This window comes from Gouania willdenowi, chromosome 6, assembly GCF_900634775.1.
Source record: "Gouania willdenowi chromosome 6, fGouWil2.1, whole genome shotgun sequence".
NCBI classification, from domain to species: domain Eukaryota; kingdom Metazoa; phylum Chordata; class Actinopteri; order Blenniiformes; family Gobiesocidae; genus Gouania; species Gouania willdenowi.
In genome coordinates, this window is record NC_041049.1 from 19,703,137 (window position 1) to 19,720,267 (window position 17,131).

The 17,131-nt window shown below is 41.0% G+C and overlaps 1 protein-coding gene across 2 annotated transcripts; it reads left to right on the top strand.

The window, feature by feature from the left end:
• The first annotated feature begins 794 nt into the window (after positions 1 to 794).
• On the top strand, positions 795 to 15,795 carry slco1e1 (solute carrier organic anion transporter family, member 1E1). 2 transcript variants are annotated; one of them, XM_028449427.1, is made up of 15 exons: positions 795 to 1,112; positions 1,765 to 1,891; positions 3,238 to 3,379; positions 3,477 to 3,609; positions 3,684 to 3,808; positions 5,976 to 6,122; positions 6,273 to 6,371; positions 7,046 to 7,276; positions 7,349 to 7,513; positions 8,350 to 8,545; positions 11,460 to 11,625; positions 11,714 to 11,898; positions 14,539 to 14,603; positions 14,831 to 14,948; positions 15,058 to 15,795. In XM_028449427.1, the coding sequence occupies exons 2-15, from the start codon at positions 1,787 to 1,789 to the stop codon at positions 15,485 to 15,487; spliced, it is 2,307 nt and encodes a 768-aa protein (XP_028305228.1). In that variant the 5' UTR covers positions 795 to 1,112; positions 1,765 to 1,786; the 3' UTR covers positions 15,488 to 15,795. The 2 variants fall into 2 exon arrangements, with proteins under 2 accessions (XP_028305228.1, XP_028305229.1); XM_028449428.1 differs by lacking the exon at positions 795 to 1,112 and having other exon boundaries at positions 1,763 to 1,891; positions 3,278 to 3,379.
• The last annotated feature ends 1,336 nt before the right edge of the window (positions 15,796 to 17,131 follow it).

A 17,131-nucleotide genomic window follows, 5' to 3' on the forward strand; every position in this document is an offset into this window, starting at 1 on the left:
CATGGATAATTTAGTGCAAAGAAAGCCGATTCAGCAGCGTGACTGCTTGCCATGTGAAGCATTCCTGTAACATGTTAATACTCTGACATCTTGGTCCACTCTCCTAGTCATCATTACTGTCAGCCACAATGTGATGCTAGGGAAAAAAAACAGACACTGACTGTAGAAAAAGCTATAGACCAGGGGTTCTCAACTGGTCTCACCCAGGGACCCACATTAAATCGCAACCCACTTTTTTTAAGAATTCAAGCAACCAAATTTAGTTTTTCAAAAACAGCTGTTGAAAACACACATAATCTTTATAAAAACATAAATCTATATATTTTCCTGTGCAACATGTAATTCACAGCATGTCTGTCAAATGAAAAGCTTCTTTCAAAATAAAGGACAAGTCCAACAGAAGATTCATTAAAAATGTATTTATTTTTGACCAGCTGTCCGAGACCCACTTTCGGGTCCCGACCCACCAGTTGAGAATCGCTGCTATAGACTTTGATGGAAACACCTGAGGGTTCACCTTGTGGGAAAATAATTACAACGTGATGGGTTTGAAGTTTCTAATCTGCCCCCTCCTGCCCAATCCAGCCATGCTCCCCTACTTTGTCTTGTTTGCCATCATCACCCCCCCCCACCCCCCACCCCCCACCCCTCTGGCAGGCTGGCATGTGTGTTGAATAAAAATGTGAGGGCCTTTTGTCCACTGGTCCCAAGTGAAAGCTCGGCTCTCTGAGGGGAGAGTGAATGGAGCAGGTCAGTTTTTACTCATAAAAGGAGAGACATGGCTGCTTAAGAAGAAGAAGAAGAAGAAGAAGAAGAAGAAGAAGAAGAAGAAGAAGAAGAAGAATGCGAATTAGCCATCTCACTATTCAACTTGAACAAAATAGAAGAGATTTAGCTTAAAGCTTTTTAAATGAGGCAAACAAGAAGAGGAAATTACAGCCAATCTGCTTTTTATATTCGGACACTTTTCCATTCTTCTATAGTTTTTAAGCTGTAACAATGAGGTTATCAGTGAAAACTTCTTTACATTCTGAAATGGACTGACCAAGCAAAGCCAATTGTTTACAGACCAGTGTGGACAGCAAGGAAATAAGTCTGAAGAGTTTACACAGGTGAGTTCTAACTTTACAAAACAATAATACACATCCGAAATAAAACTTGACATATTTTGTGGTTTTTTGAAACCTAGATATTACAATAAAATTTTTCTATTGGCTGAGAATGGTGGTTTGTGACGTTTTGGTGGCTTCTTACGTCATGAACAACCTTTGTTGGCCCCGCCCCTCCTATGAAAACTAGCTCCTGGCGGATCTACAATCTGGGGCGAGTACGTTGGGTTGAGAGAATTGTGAACAAAGAGGTACAGTGAGTATTCAGCAGGTAGTTAGCATTGCACAGATTGTTCTTTTGAGATTTTATAGTATAGACTGGGTGTGTCTGAACTCCTCCAGGTGAGTTTAGTTACTCTTAAAAAAAAATATCTTCCTAACAGTAAATCAGGTAGATACGTATGCAGTAGATTAGTAATTATGAAAATATTATTAATCGGGAAGTAAGGTCATTGAGAGCTGCAGTCCCGCATGTTTTAGTTGTCTCTTTGATCCAACATACCTGATAGTGGGCAGTAGCTTAGTATCAGGCATTAAACATAATTAAACATTCATTCTAGATGGTTTTTCTAGGTGCGTTGCATCAGGGATACACCTAAAACAACTCTGTTGCATTTTGGGATTGCCTCTGATTGTAAGTGACCTGTGGTTGTAGGGACACCAGCAGAGAGTGGAGCATGGAAGAAGCAACACTGGAACCAGGCAACATGGCCAGCCAGCAGGCTCTGTGCGACCCTACTGATCAGGAACACAAGAAGCGCCCTGGCATCTCCACACTCAAAGTATCTGCATTTCATATTCTCTGCTGGTTACGTTTTTTTTTTTTTTTTTTGTGAATGTTTGATCACTAAATGCACTGGTAAATCACACAGAGAATTAATGGTTGATTCAAGATAATTCAGAGTTTTTTGTTGCACGAGTGCTTTGTTGTTTAATTTTATGAGTTGTTTGGTCTTCTCAAAGGAGGTAGTTGTCTTCAGTCAACTTTGGCGGAGCTGAAACCCGCTGTGATACACACATCTGTGCTGAATGAGAAAAAATACAACCCTCAACCCTCTGCTGCCTTAACTTAGTGCTGTGTTAAGGATGAACAAATAAATGCACATTAAACAGTCCCAGCTCCATCTGAGTCAAAGTAGAGACGCTGTATCCTCTCTAGTGAGTGGCATACAATAATCATGAGTTGCTTTTGATAGCATCATATTTCTAAGCTCAGGCCCGTCTGATTGCAGTATTCATCATAACATGTAACACAGTTCTACATACATTTTCTCTCAATGGCCACAATGCCACATCACAAGAGGTTGAATAGTTGTTGTCGAATAGTTCGTCTGGTTGTATTGGTTGTGATTGATTTGAACGACTACTAGAATCACTGCTTTTCTGTGACAGGTTGTGAGTGTAATGGTGCTTTCATACAAATAGTACGGTGGATTTGGTGCGGTTCAGGCGGTGAATCTTTTAATTTGGTCCGGTCTGCTTTCACATATTCTATTTGCCAAGCGCACAAAACTTTCTGAACAACGTCACGCAGGCAAAACTCTCAATCGCCTATTGGACAGAATACTTCAGCCTCCATTGACTTCTGTCAGAAAAATGCATTTTCCAAAGGAAATCCTCAACAGTTTGTGTGACTGCTTTGTGCCGCTGCCCTGTCCCTGACGGTTGCGCCATCACGTCCTGTATTTGGTTCCTCCTCCTATGTTTTCCAAAGGAAATCTGAAAACAAACCCCGAAAACATTACACATTTTAATTAAACTGAGCAATACTACCAGAATGGCAGGATCAAGGCACATTTTTTTGTTAATCCTACCTGAAATGAAGTGTTGTGGCTTAAGGTAAATTCTTTTGTTGGATCCCAATTAAAGTTGTCCTATTTTTCTATCAGGCAACGATATGGACACCAGCACCATTAGGTACTGTATCACTGGCAATCATATTTCCTGACTGCTGCCTATGCATTTAAGAAGTTATGAAGAACCAATGAGAAAAACATTGTGACCAAAGATAAGATGTCAATTTGTTTCATGCTAGCGAGCTCAGATTTTTAACGAGTGAGTATTTTCTGCTAACTCCAGAAAAAGATGTTTGTATTTAGATGCTTTGTATTTGCTTTATGTGTTCCAGCTGTTTATTGTGGCGCTTTCCTTCACCTATTTCTCCAAAGCTCTGACAGGGACATACATGAAGAGCTCCATCACACAGATCGAGAGACGCTTTGACCTTTCCAGCACTCACATTGGGCTCATAGATGGCAGTTTTGAGATGGGTACCATCTATTTTGTGCTCGATCACTAAAACATTTTCAGTTTTTTACACTGGACTGCCTAAGTTCTTAAATATTTGTCCTTTTTATCTACTTGTAGGTAACTTGTTATTCCTGGCTATTGTAAGTCATTTTGGGGCAAAGCTGCATCGACCTAGACTCATCGCTGTAGGCTGTTTCCTGATGGCTGTAGGGGCCTTTCTCACTGGGCTGACACACTTCTTCATGGGACGGTAAACATTCACACATTTTAGAAAGTTTACTGAAATGAACTTGATAAGATGTTTCTCTGTTGCTCTGTGTATAGCTATAGGTATGACACGGTTATCAGGCTTTCCCAGAACAGCAGTGGGAACATTGCTGCATGCGTAGAACCTCAGAAAATGGCCCAAGTGCCAGGAATTCAAATTGAACCTTCTGCAGAAAACAACGGTAAGTCCGAATGCATACGTTTCTGGGTTATTAGTAGCTCTCTCATAGCGTAAGGTTAAACAGAATCCAGTAAGGTTGATTGCATTATTGCCTTTGCCACTATCAAAAATGTAATCACCACGACTGTAGCCATTAAATTTAAGATTTGTCATCACACTCATTTGATGGAAGGTATTCTGAGCAGCGTGTTTTACATATCGGCATCGGCCGATGCGCGCTGCTGCGTTCACTGATCCACTTTATAAACAGAGCCACTGCTACAGGCTGCTCCGTGTTTGGAGACAGAGGCTGCATAGCCCCTCCCCCCACTAGCAAAGGGTAAAGGAAGCTCTTCAATCCCAATGGCAGATTTTAAACTTTTAAAGCATCTTTTAACTGTTTAACTTAGCGGTTGTTCCGGGGTTCCATGTTGTGTTGCACTTGTAGTTAACGAGCAGCTGGCTGGAGGTTTGTCTGTGTGTGTGTGTGTGCTTGTTTCTTTTTTTCTCTCTTTGAGAAGCGGTTTACTACTTGTTTGAATATTTATTCTTATTAATGTTGATGCAATTTAGAACAGAAACTTGAACAGTTTGTTGCTTAATGCGCATCTGACATCACGTCATTTTCCACTGCTAATTTATGTTTTGGGGATGTGTTGGAATGGACTATTATTTATGGCTTCTTTTTTAGTTTAATACTATATTTATTTATATATATATTTATTCTCAATAATCCTGTTAATAAAATATATCTTCAGTCAGGCCAACTTTTGTCAAAGCTATTTTCAGGACAATGATGAACAGTTCTCTTTCATAATATTTCATGAGGTGTCTCACTCTATTTTTTACCTTGATCTTGTTCTACATCACCTGTTTTTATTATTTGTTAAAAAAAATTTTCTTGGTGTCGTTCAACCTCACCTTTGTTAATTTCAATAAATGTTCCTTTTTTTAAAATTTAGACTTGTAGCATTTGTTTTCATTGTGTTATTTTTATGATGTAAATTGAAAAGTAATATCAGCTAAGACTGATGGAAAAAAAATCAGTATTGCATGGGCCCTAAAAAACCCATATCAGTCGATCCTTAGTGTGTATATGTGAGGCACCAGTCCATCAAAACAATGTGTCATAAGGGGAAAACTTTATTACTTTATTGTCACATATGTTACGTACAGATACAAAGATGAAGTTCATTCTCTGCATTTAACCCATTCTTAAGAAATAAATGAATAAATAAATACATGCAACATTCAATTATAATTCAACAGCATAAAATGTAACTGTAGACATTTTTGTGTGAAAAGTTACTGAAAGGCTTTATGAGAAACTGGGCTAATACCCCGGCTCACTGGATTTCGTTGCTAATCATGCCTGGAATGCACTTCTATTACCTGACCTTTAAAGCCACTCTGTTTCCATGCACTGCACATGTGGCCCCGCAGTGCAGCTCTAAAACATGTAGAAGTTTTGCTCTACTTTCCCATTTCACAGTTCCTAATGCTAAACAACAAGTTTGGATGTAGACTGTCGAGATAACCAACCGAAATGAAGCGCACAGACACAGAATAACACAAGTGTCCAAAGGTCTTGAAACATCATTACCAAAGCAAAGCATGTGTAGCCTTTATGCTAATAAACTCTCCCGGGGAACAAAAGTGTCCCTGTGTTTCTCACTGTCTCGAGGCAATGCTTGTTTCTGAAAAAGAGGCTGAAATAAAATGTACCTTCATTCTCCTTTGTTGAGCCATAATTCGTTCTTCATGACAAAACACATTGATGTGTTCAGATGTCCTGATGGGAAGTATTAACAAAGAAATTAATATGGGAGTGGATTACAATGTGGCCTTACTCAACTCAAACCAATATCCAATTAGATGGTACTGAGTGTGAAGATTCATTTATTCAGATATTCCATTCATTTGTTAGCTTTTTACATCATTGAGATTGAAGGGATCACCTTTTTTTCCATTGTAACATGAATGTGAGAGAAAATGAGGTTTTTGTAACACAGAACTGACTTTTAATCAAAATGCACCCAATGGGATGAATCATTAGAAAGCTCTTGCATTGTGAAATTGCATCATATTTATGACATGTTTGGGACCAAATGTTGGTTTTGTACTTAATTGCTTATTATAACAAGTATATTTATAAATGACTGATAGCTAACGTGTTCATGTGGCCATAGACTGTGAGAGAGAAACTGGTTCCAACATGTGGTACTATGTGTTTCTGGGGAACGCATTGAGAGGAATTGGAGAAACCCCCGTCACTCCCCTGGGCATTTCATACATTGATGACTTTGCAAAAGCTGAAAACTCACCTTTTTATATAGGTAAGGCTTCATCATACTGTACATACTGGAACTGGCAGTCCTTGAAAAAGGATTCATTTCACTACGTCATATGTGCATGTAATGGAGTAGATTAAACCTTTATTAAAACCTCACCGTATACATTGTCTAATTGTTTTGTGATTTGGGCAGCTTGTCTTCAGACAATCACCCTCCTTGGTCCAATGTTTGGATTCCTCCTTGGCTCCTATTGTGCAAAACTTTATGTGGACATTGGTTATGTTGACATGGGTAAGGCTTTTTATTATTATTAAAGAAACACACAATAAATGAAACTAATGTGGATCAAAGCTAACCTAATATGACAGCTAATAAGATGATCCACAGAAGATCTCATATAACACATTAAAATCTTTTTTGCATACCTAGTAGGTTGAAATTAATCTAGATAGGTAGTTATTACCTACCTATCTAGATTAATTTCAATCTCAGTGGATCTGAAGTTTGTGAGTAAAACATTTTAATTAAAAAAAGAACTGGACTAAATTATTCTGTATGTGTTGTAACACACACCAAGTCAGAGGAACCTCCGCGGACTCTGTTCGTTTGACACGTTTGACACTCCTGCATTCCTAAAGCTCATTTACAAGGCCAGGAGAAGGCGAAGAGATTCACTGTCCACTCAGAACACTTTGGATTACAATATTCTCAAAGATAATTATGGATTTGTGACCAAATAACACCAAAAAAAACTTACAAACTGCAGCTTTAACCATTCTGCCACCACTGTCAATAATATTTGAAACAAGTGAAAACATCTTTCTTCATTAAGTATTCATCGTCTCTTTCCATCCCCACACTTATCGAAGCTGTTTTACTGCTAATTAAATAAAACCTGTGTGCTCTATTCATAAGGAGAACTGAACTGAAAACTGAACTCTTTGAGAACAACTTTCTCTTTGCAGAAAGTGTGACCATTACTCCAAAAGATGCCCGTTGGGTCGGTGCCTGGTGGATGGGTTTTCTAGTCTCCTCTGGCCTACTGCTTATCTCCAGCATTCCTTTCTGGTTCCTGCCTCGCTCACTGCCCAAACAGGAGGGCGAGGAGTGTGCACCAGCTGCTGGTAATGAACCACAAGCTGGGACAGGAAATGCACTAAACAACCACAACTTCAATCTCAATGAAATTGCCAAAGGTAGGGAGAGAAGGGGTCTTTGTGTCTTTGTGCAGATGTGTGGCCATACTTTTACAGCTGGTTCTTCCACAGAGTTCACTCCATCTCTAAAACGCTTGTTGGGAACACCCGCCTACTTCCTTCTTCTGTGTGGGAGCATCCTAAAGTTCAACTCCTTCATCGGCCTGTTCACCTTTAAGGCAAAGTACATGGAGCAACAGTTTGGACAGTCAGCATCCAGAGCTAACTTTCTCATAGGTACAAATCTATTTTCTTCATCTTGAATGGACCTAGCCAATGACGTAGATATGACTGTTGATGGCAAGTGTCAGTTTTCTGAAGCAATATACGAATTGTTTTTATATAAAAAGATGATATGCCTGTGATAGACTGGTGTCTTATCCTTTCACTGCCTTACGCCCTATGTCTTCTGGGATAGGCACCAGCAGCCCCTGCAACCCTATATGGATAATCAGATACAGATGATGACATGACATGCAATATTAACTCTTTGCTAGCAAAGCTAAAATACAGTATTTTTCCAGATAACTATATGCATTATGCCATAAAAAATGAATTAAAATGTCATTCATTTAAACTGGTAGGAATTAAATTGAGCATTATCATAACTTTTTAGGTGCCATAAACCAGTCAAGTGAAATGGACAGGGGACAACATGTGACAAAATTAGGAGGCACACTCTCAAGTAGTGCACATTATAGGAGGAACAGTGTGTGAGTGAGTAGGGAGGCCTAGTTACTCACAGACAGAACAGACTGATCACACGGGAACCCAGACCCATTGATGGAGAAAGGACAGGCAATAATCTAAACTAAAGCCAAACTGGAGACCAAGTTTAATAAAAAAAAAAAAAAAATAATACGTTCAAATCAAAGGAAAATGTGGAGAACACCAATACTATTAAAAATAAAACAAAAAATCTAAAACCCAACTAAAATCTGATTGAAGACAAAAACTTATTCCAGAGGATTAAAGCTCAAATAACCTCAAACTGGTATCACAGATAAGAATAAAGAAAAACTGTAACACATGTGTGAGAGGCTTTAATATTGACATGTGTTGGGTTCCTATAGGTGTGCTTAACCTACCCGCAGTGGCGGTGGGAATATTCCTGGGTGGTCTGATCATGAAGCGGTACAAGCTGAGCGTGGTGTCTGGAGCTCAGCTCTCCTTTGCCACGTCCTTTCTGGCATACCTCCTCTTACTGCTGCAGTTTGGCACCAAGTGTGACAACATACGCGTCGCTGGACTCACAGTCTCATACAATGGGTGAGTACTCAGAGGATGGTTTGTAATGATGGTTTCTTCAGGCTAATGGCGTGTTCACACCAAACGCGTCGAAAGCATCAAAAGCGGCAGGTTTACATCAGAATCAGAATCAGAAATGTTTTTAATGGCCATGTACAGTTTTAAGGACAGTACAAGGAATTTGTCTTGGTAGTTGGTGCACACAACAAACAACAAAACAAAATAAAAAACAAAGAACAACCCAGCAACAATAATAATAATAATTAATGATAAATATAAAGGATAGATAGAGAATAAAGGATAAATAGGATAAATATAAATATATATATACAGTGCAGCAGATAATGTCATCATGGAGGTGGTGATCGGGTGGGGGGGGGGGTTCAGTGGGTGACTTGGGGTGTGTTCATGTGGATGGTGGCAGAGGGAAAGAAGCTGTTTTTGTGTCTGGAGGTTCTGGTCCTGATGGACCGAAACCTCCTTCCAGAAGGGAGAGATTGAAACAGTTTATGACCGGGGTGGGAGGGGTCGGCCACAATCTTTCCTGCACGCCTCAAAATCCTGGAGGCGTACAGGTCCTGAAGGGAGGGCAGATTGCAGCCGATGACCTTCTCTGCAGAGTGGATGATACGCTGCAGTCTGGCCTTGTCCTTGGCCGTAGCTGCAGCGTACCAGATGGTGATGGAGGAGCAGAGGATGGACTGGATGATGGAGCTGTAGAAGTTCACCATCATCTTTGTTGGCAGACTGAACTTCTTCAGCTGCCGCAGGAAGTACATCCTCTGCTGAGCTTTTTTGATAAGGGAGCTGATGTTCAGCTCCCACTTGAGGTCCTGAGTGATGATGGTCCCCAGGAAGCAGAAGTACTCCACAGAGCTCACTGTAGAGTCTCCCAGGGTGAGGGGGGTGAGGGGGGCTGGGTTCTTCCTGAAGTCTGCTATCATCTCCACTGTCTTTAAAGCGATATATATGGTGGACGCGCTTCTCGGGAGAGTCGGAGGTCCCGTGCCTCCTGTGCGGCGCATTTTGAAGCTTTTGGGGCGGCGGATGCTTTTGGCGTACGTCCGGTGCTTCCAACGCGGCCGACGCTCGAGATGGGATTGTTGAACTTTTGGGGCATATCGCGGCGCGTCGCCCAATCAGCAGCGTTCCCCAACCGTGACGTGTCAGAATAATGAGAAGAAGAAAAAAACAATAACCGGAGGTGGAGACAGATGGACAGGCACTCTTCTGCTGGCATAGAGCGCCTGTAGTTGGTGTCCTGGTAGGAGATGCGAGCGCCGATGCGGGTCAGCAGGTTGTCAAACTGGGCACGGGAGAGACAGAAGTAGTGCTGAAAGCGACTCTCATCCGAGTGCAGCTCTAGTTTTTTTTTTTTTTTTTTTTTTTTTTTTTTTCTCACCTTGTTTGCACATGCTGTTGAAGGTTAACACTACAAGAAGTGCAATCTTTTAACAGCAATGCATATTTTATTATTGCAATTAAATAAATGAGTTTATTTCATTGCATAATTGTGACCATCACCAGCCCTCCCTAGGGAAGGGTAAATACTTTATTAAAGGGAGGATGTAAAAGAGAGAGGGCAGTGTTACACCAGGGTGAGGGGGGTGGGGGGGGGGGAGTTAACAGGGAGGAGGGATACAAGATAGGAAAACGAATGGGTGGGGAATAATCAATAAGTTTCAAGTGATGTGATGTGAAATTGTGGTTGTGTATATTGTGCTTATTGTTGTGTTATCAAGCCAGTCTGGTGACCAGTGTGCGGCTTAGGAATAATGGTGGTGGCTGTGAGCAGAGGAGGAAGTGAGTGGAAGTTACATAAAACAGGTATTTGGGAACAACGTGTCTATGGTTGAGCCCAGTATGAGTGTTATCCCACAGCCCGAGGCCAGTGCGTCCATGACAAATGTGATTCCAAGAGCCGCTACTGCAAAACCCATGAGCCGCCCCCGGGCCCGAAGAAGCAGTCGGGCCAGCAGAAAGAGCGAGAGATCTAGGGGCCCCCGGCGACCACCCCACGGCCAAGCAGCCCCCCGAACGCCCCCAAGGTCCCAAGCCGAGAGGCTGCCATTGCCCCCCCCATACACACCCGAAAAGCCCCCAAGGAGCCAAGGACCAAGCGCACCACGCCACCGACTCCAACCCCCAACCCCCAGGCCCCCCAGCCCCCCACCCCCCCACCACCACCCACACCCCCGCGCCCAGCCCCCCGAGGGGAGGGCCCAGAGAGCCCCCCGCCCGAGACCCCAGCGGAGGAGCCAAAGCCCACGCCCAGCAGACGACCAGAGCCACGCCGAACAGGCAGCCGGCGGGCACCCGCCGGTGAGCCCAGAGCCAGCAAGGACCCGACCCCAGGCCAGGAGGACCCGGAATGGATGCAGCACCAGGAGCAGCCCGCCCAGGGCGAACGACCACACCCCAAACTAGAGTGCAGCTCTAGTTAATCCAGAAACGGCGCCGAGGCGCAAAAAAACCAAGCCACTCAGTCGGTAATGTAGAGCCGATGAACGGAGGTCGGAGGATGGCGTGTTCAAAAAGAAACTCCAAACTTTATTCTCCATTCACTCACACTTCTCTATAGTTCTCTAACATCACAGTGCACGCGCTCAGTCACACCAAAATACACCCGACCGGAAACACAGCCTTCTCAACACAATAATGTTCCTCACCACTTCACAGTCACTGGGTGAATTATGAACGTAAGTGATCGCCACAATATCATCCATTGTATGAACACCACCAGCAACAAAGAAGGCCCTCCCCTCGACATGCTGGACGTGCCTCCCGAGCACCTTCGACGCTGGTGACAAGCGTCTGTATTCAATGAGCACAACAAGAGTCCAACTACAATTTTGACGTCCAAAATGCGTTTGATGTGAACGTACCATAAAGATGTAGTTGGAGATGCAAAATCTCCATGTTGTTTTCCTTCCAGCACACGGAGTGTCTCATACAAAGAGGAGATGCTTTACTCAGACTGTAACAGTGATTGCTCGTGCTCCGCTGAGGAGTGGGACCCTGTTTGCTCAGACAGTGGCATCACATACATCTCCCCCTGTATGGCTGGCTGCCTTAGCTCCACTGGATATGGAAAGCATACAGTAGGTCCACAGAGTGCAAGACTACATTACTGACTGCCCTTTGAATCAAAAGATAATCACTGTTGTGCATGGTGCTTGTGTTTTACAGCTCTTCCATAACTGCAGCTGTGTGTCCACGTCCTTTCGTCCTGGCAGCAGCATGTCTGTTCGGCTGGGCCAGTGCCCTCATGTCAAAGACTGCATCCGCAGTTTCACCTCCTACATGGCTGTATCTGTTCTCAGCTCCTTTATTAACTCTCTTGGAGCTACACCAGGCTATATGGTCATCATACGGTAAGTGTGTCCAAACTATTTACATGAATTTCATTGTTGTGTTTGTCCGAGTGTCATGGTTCCCTGTCAACTGCAGCTGATACGTGATTACAGAATCTCTCTGGGCCAATTCTCATCAGACTGCCCTAAGCAGGCCAGATACTATTGTAAACTGATAGCGTTCAACAAGGTCTCTGCTATCTATTGTTATGACTACCACATGACAGCCACATACAAAAACCTGTTTTACCTTAGAATCCCAGACCAGTCTGCTTCCCAAAACCCTTTGACAAATAAACCCTGTGTACGCAACTGACCAGCAACCGTAAAGCTTGACTCCGTCGCATTCATCCAAAACTGCCACAACGGTAGATTCACCATCATCTTTGACATTTCATAGGTGTGGGTGTTTCCCTAAATCAAAATCCACTTTTTCCTGCAGGTACGTGTTTGAGTGCTTGTTACTAGTGTTGTGTTCAAGACCACACTATCCGAGACCAAGACTTGCCCGAGACCAGAATGCACCGAGACCAAGACAAGACCAAGAGTTTCGGGAGCCGAAACCAAGTCAAGACATAGACCAAGACAAGTCGAGACCAAGACCAAGACCAAGACCATAAACATTTTTTTTTTTCAATTTAAAAAAATATATAAATAAATAAAATGATGACAAGGTTCGACAGTTAAATAACATTCTCTCTTTAATTTTAGTTTCTTTTAAATATATTTGATGGACAAAAAAGATACCTGCAAAAAATTAACTAAAATATTAAAACTCCTACTGCTACTGATAAATTCACATTTATTCTACATATTTGAAAACAAGATTTTTATGTCAGCTGAATGTACAGCAAGTGTTTAAAAGTATTTCTGCCAAGAAATAATGATTCTTGATTCTGATTCTTTCAGTTGTGCAGGTCAACAGGTCACAAATTTCACAAGATACTTTTTTAGTTTGAAAAAGCCTTTACACAGGTTATTTTTTATTAATTAACTTAGTTGATATAGTTTAATTTGGTTGCTGTAATGTAACTAGGATATTCAATTAACAAAGGTTTCCAACTGTAACTGTAAAAAGTGAAACTTTCTGAAATAAAACTACAAGCAAGTTGTCATCAGTGTAAAAAACATAGAGCTACAGGTAGATGTGAAACTAAATAATTGTTGAGAAATATTATTATTATTCTGGATACAGTGGAAACAGAAACTATAAAAAAAATATTATATTTTGAACCTGTTTACTGTATATTGTGGGGAACATATTATATACATAAATGTAATTGGAGTCTAAAAGCCACAAAAAACACCACTTTAAAAAGATAATAGACTAATATAAGACCTCTTTACAGTTATTTGACTCATTCTGCACTAGTGCAACTTGTGGTGATGACGCGCTGGTGACGACATAATCCAAGATGGCGGCGACCCAGACTACAGCCGATACTTTGTAATAAAAGCCTTAAAAGACATGGATATAATGAAAAGAGTGAATGGACAGAGGCATAAACCTGCTGACACACACGGACACACACAGACTTATTAAACACACACCGACCTCGGTAAACGGAACATGCTTCACCAGCCGGCTGGCACTAGGACCCAGAGGCTGAGTAAGTGCGTCCCCTGTACTGCATTCACAGGCTGTAATATCATCAGTTTATCATTTTACCAGTTGTTAGAGCTACTGTATTTACCAGGGAGATAATATTTATTTCTGGTGATTGTTTTCTGGAGTTTTACTGGGATTTTTACCGGTGATTAGTTCATATCTCCTTCTGCTCCGCGGTCCAAACGGACACCGTAGCCAGACACACACACACACACACACACACACACACACACACACACACACACACACACGAGTGTGTCACACACATCACTCAGTCACATTAGGGAAGGTTGCGGTCATTATACGGGGTGGATTAAAGAATGAATAAAATATTGTTTTATCCCGTTCTTCTCCGTGTTACTATCACATTATAAAAAAGTTTAAAAATAGCAGGAATTAGTGCTGGTCTTGAACGGTCTTGAGAGAAAATCCCGAGTCCGAGACGTCAAAATGCTTCAGAGTCCGAGACGAGACCAAGACCTTTAAAATTTGGTCTCGAGACCAAGAACGGTCTCGACTACCACAACACTACTTGTTACCCCAACCTATACTGAATTAATCATGTGAATAATTAATTGTGGCGACCTTGATAGGGAACCTGCCACAACGAAATGTCTTTCGTTGTGGCAGGAGGGCAAACGTTAAAGACGATGCTGAAGCTAACCAGTCACCCATGGGCCCATCACCAATGCTGGGCAATTTTTTACCTGGTACCATATATACCAAATAAAAAGTACTGGTCATCAAAATATACTATATTTTCTTAGGTATATTATATTGACAACTAATCTAATTTGTCATATATTGTTATATTTAGATGACAAGTACTTTTATTGATATGCTAGCCAAAGGAGTAAAACTGGATGTCAAACAATGATTTTGCAATATTGTATTGATGACACTGTTGTTGTTTTACATATCAAATCCATTTATCAAAATACATGGAAACTCTAGTAGGCTACGCACACAAACCCAGTGCAGGTTGCAAATACATACATTATTGCTCTGCAACAACCATTTTGATAGATTTGTTCATTGTGAATTCATTCCAGATGTATCGCACCAGAGCTGAAATCCCTCGCACTTGGTATTCAGGCCTTGGCAACGCGGACACTTGGTAAGCTTCATCAGACTACGTTTGTGTTGAATTTATAGAAGTTACATTTGTGCTTGGATGGTTCCGGCTCTTATTGCTCATTTCAATTTCAAGTACTTACATTCTAAAAACAAAAACTATCTCGGCTGTGAAAAAGATGACATTTGCCCTGTTGCTTTTAGGCAGTCAGGATGATGATTCAGACAGGAAAACATTATGACAGCTGAACAATTTGTGTCACTTTGTAGGTGGAATTCCAGCACCTGTGTATTTTGGAGCCTTGATTGACTCAACTTGCCTTAAATGGTCAGTGAAGAAGTGTGGAGGCAGGGGGGCGTGTCGCATGTACAACGCTGACGCATACAGGTACCGCCTGATAGAAATAGATGTAGTCACACTCTGGTTGAAAAAAGAGGAAATTGGTCAAAACATAAAAACCTGTTGAATAGTCTGTCCAATCCATCCCTCTATCCAGGATCATCTTCCTCAGTCTGATTACGTGTCTCAGTGGCTCCTCCTACTTCTTCATCATCGCTGTCATTTTCCTCCTCAAGCGACAGTTTAATAAATCAGAAGAAGATGGACAGCAACAGAAAGCTTCCGTGGAAATTGAACTTCAGCTCCCGTCTGACCCCAAAGAGAATAACGTCAACAAAAGTCGGAAAAAGCTTTGGGTGAGAAATGGCGCAGACTGGGAGGAGGGTGGGGAGCAGAAAGAAGGGCGTGTGAGTACGGACAAAACCGAGGAGCCAATGAAAACCCTGGTGGAAGCTACAGTTGAGTTTACATCTCCTGATCTGGCCTCTTTAGATGAAGCACATGCGCATACAAAGATGGACATTGAAGAAACTACTGCACAAGTGGCTCAGAGCACAGATGATGGAAGCATTCAGCAAGGAAGATAATCACACAGCTGTCAAAATAAAGCAAAAAAGGGTTGAAAAACTTCAAATGTTCTTCAAACTCACTTCGACAGAAGTTTGACTTGTGTTGAGGGACATTATTTTATTTTCCATCCGGCCCTAAGTCAGAAGATCTTGATTCTGTATTTAGCCTTGTACATAAAAGGGTTGCTAACTTGTAATGACCTCAAAATCATTTTTAAATTCTTTGCATGTTCTAATCATCACTGTGAACCTTGACTCCGCAAAATGCACAGTATTACACCGTATGTATATATGACAATAAAATAAGTTTGATATTCTTGTCTTCAGTTCAGTGTGTTGTCTTCGTTGCAAACTCCTGAGAACATTATTTGATTAAATGAAAGAAATATAGCCAAATTATATCCTGTTGCAAACACATTTTCACATCATGGATAATTCATTGTGACACTTCAAAAAGGGTGTCAAAGCATCAACAAAACATCAACGAATGGCTGAAATGCCAAGTTTCTGTTGCTGGAGGCATGTACACATAAGTGTAACAAAAACAAGATGACTCATTAGACAAAAAAGCTCACAAAAAAAAAACAGTTGGAAACCACTGCCTAAAATTACTGAAAGCTGTGAGAATCACTGTGAAAATGTGGCTTTAACAGATAGTTAAAGCTTCTCGTCTGCATTTACACATAAATGTGACTTATAGTTTATAATAGAATAGAATACACCTTTTTTGGTCCACAGAGGGGAAACTGTTGCAGCAACTTGATAATAAAGAGCAGACAGTAGGAAACAAAAATATATACCAACACAAGGTAAGATAAGAGAATGGAATTCACAATAAAAGGCTGTATCAAACGTTGCACATTTCATACAATCACCTGATCAACAGTTACGATTTACTTTACTTTTATTCTATTTTCAACCTGTGACACTTTGTGATTTATTTTAATGTGGAGAGCAGTATTTGATAATTAGAATTAATAATTTAAATTGTATTGTTTTATATTTGTATACATTTACATCTAAATAAGTATATTAACAACAAAATGTATTTTTTCTATTATTATTAGTGGAAGGTTATGTTTTACCCTCCGTTTATTTGTAAGTCAGTCTGTCAGTCTGTTAGCAAGATAACTTAAAAAGGAAAATTGATAAATGGGACAGGAAACAGGTGATTACATTTTGGTGATGTTTTTTTATATATATACAGTATATATACCATTAATTTTCCCATCCACACTAGGTTATCTCAGAGTCAACAGCTCAATGTTGACAGATAGTCATGGTAACACAGCTCATTGTTGACAGGTAGTCAGGGTAATCCTGAATTTACAATGCTACCGTGACCGGAGCGTGTTTGCCGAGCTTGATCTGCTTGGCGGAGGTCTGCGCTCTCCGAGTACTTTTCTAGTTTTCTTTGTATTTTAGCATGCAAAGTACATAACTGACTGTGGAGTACATTATGATAAGAAAAAAACCTAAATAAATTAAAAAAACACAATAAAATATATTATATACAAAATCATTTACCTGCTAATGTCGTTGTAATGTTTTTACTTTCATTCAAACTTTCATTCACTATTCATTTTCATAGGAATGTTTGCGTTTGAGAAAAAGCTGAAATTATTTTTGCACATGGATTTAATTAAAAACCCTTCCCCTGCC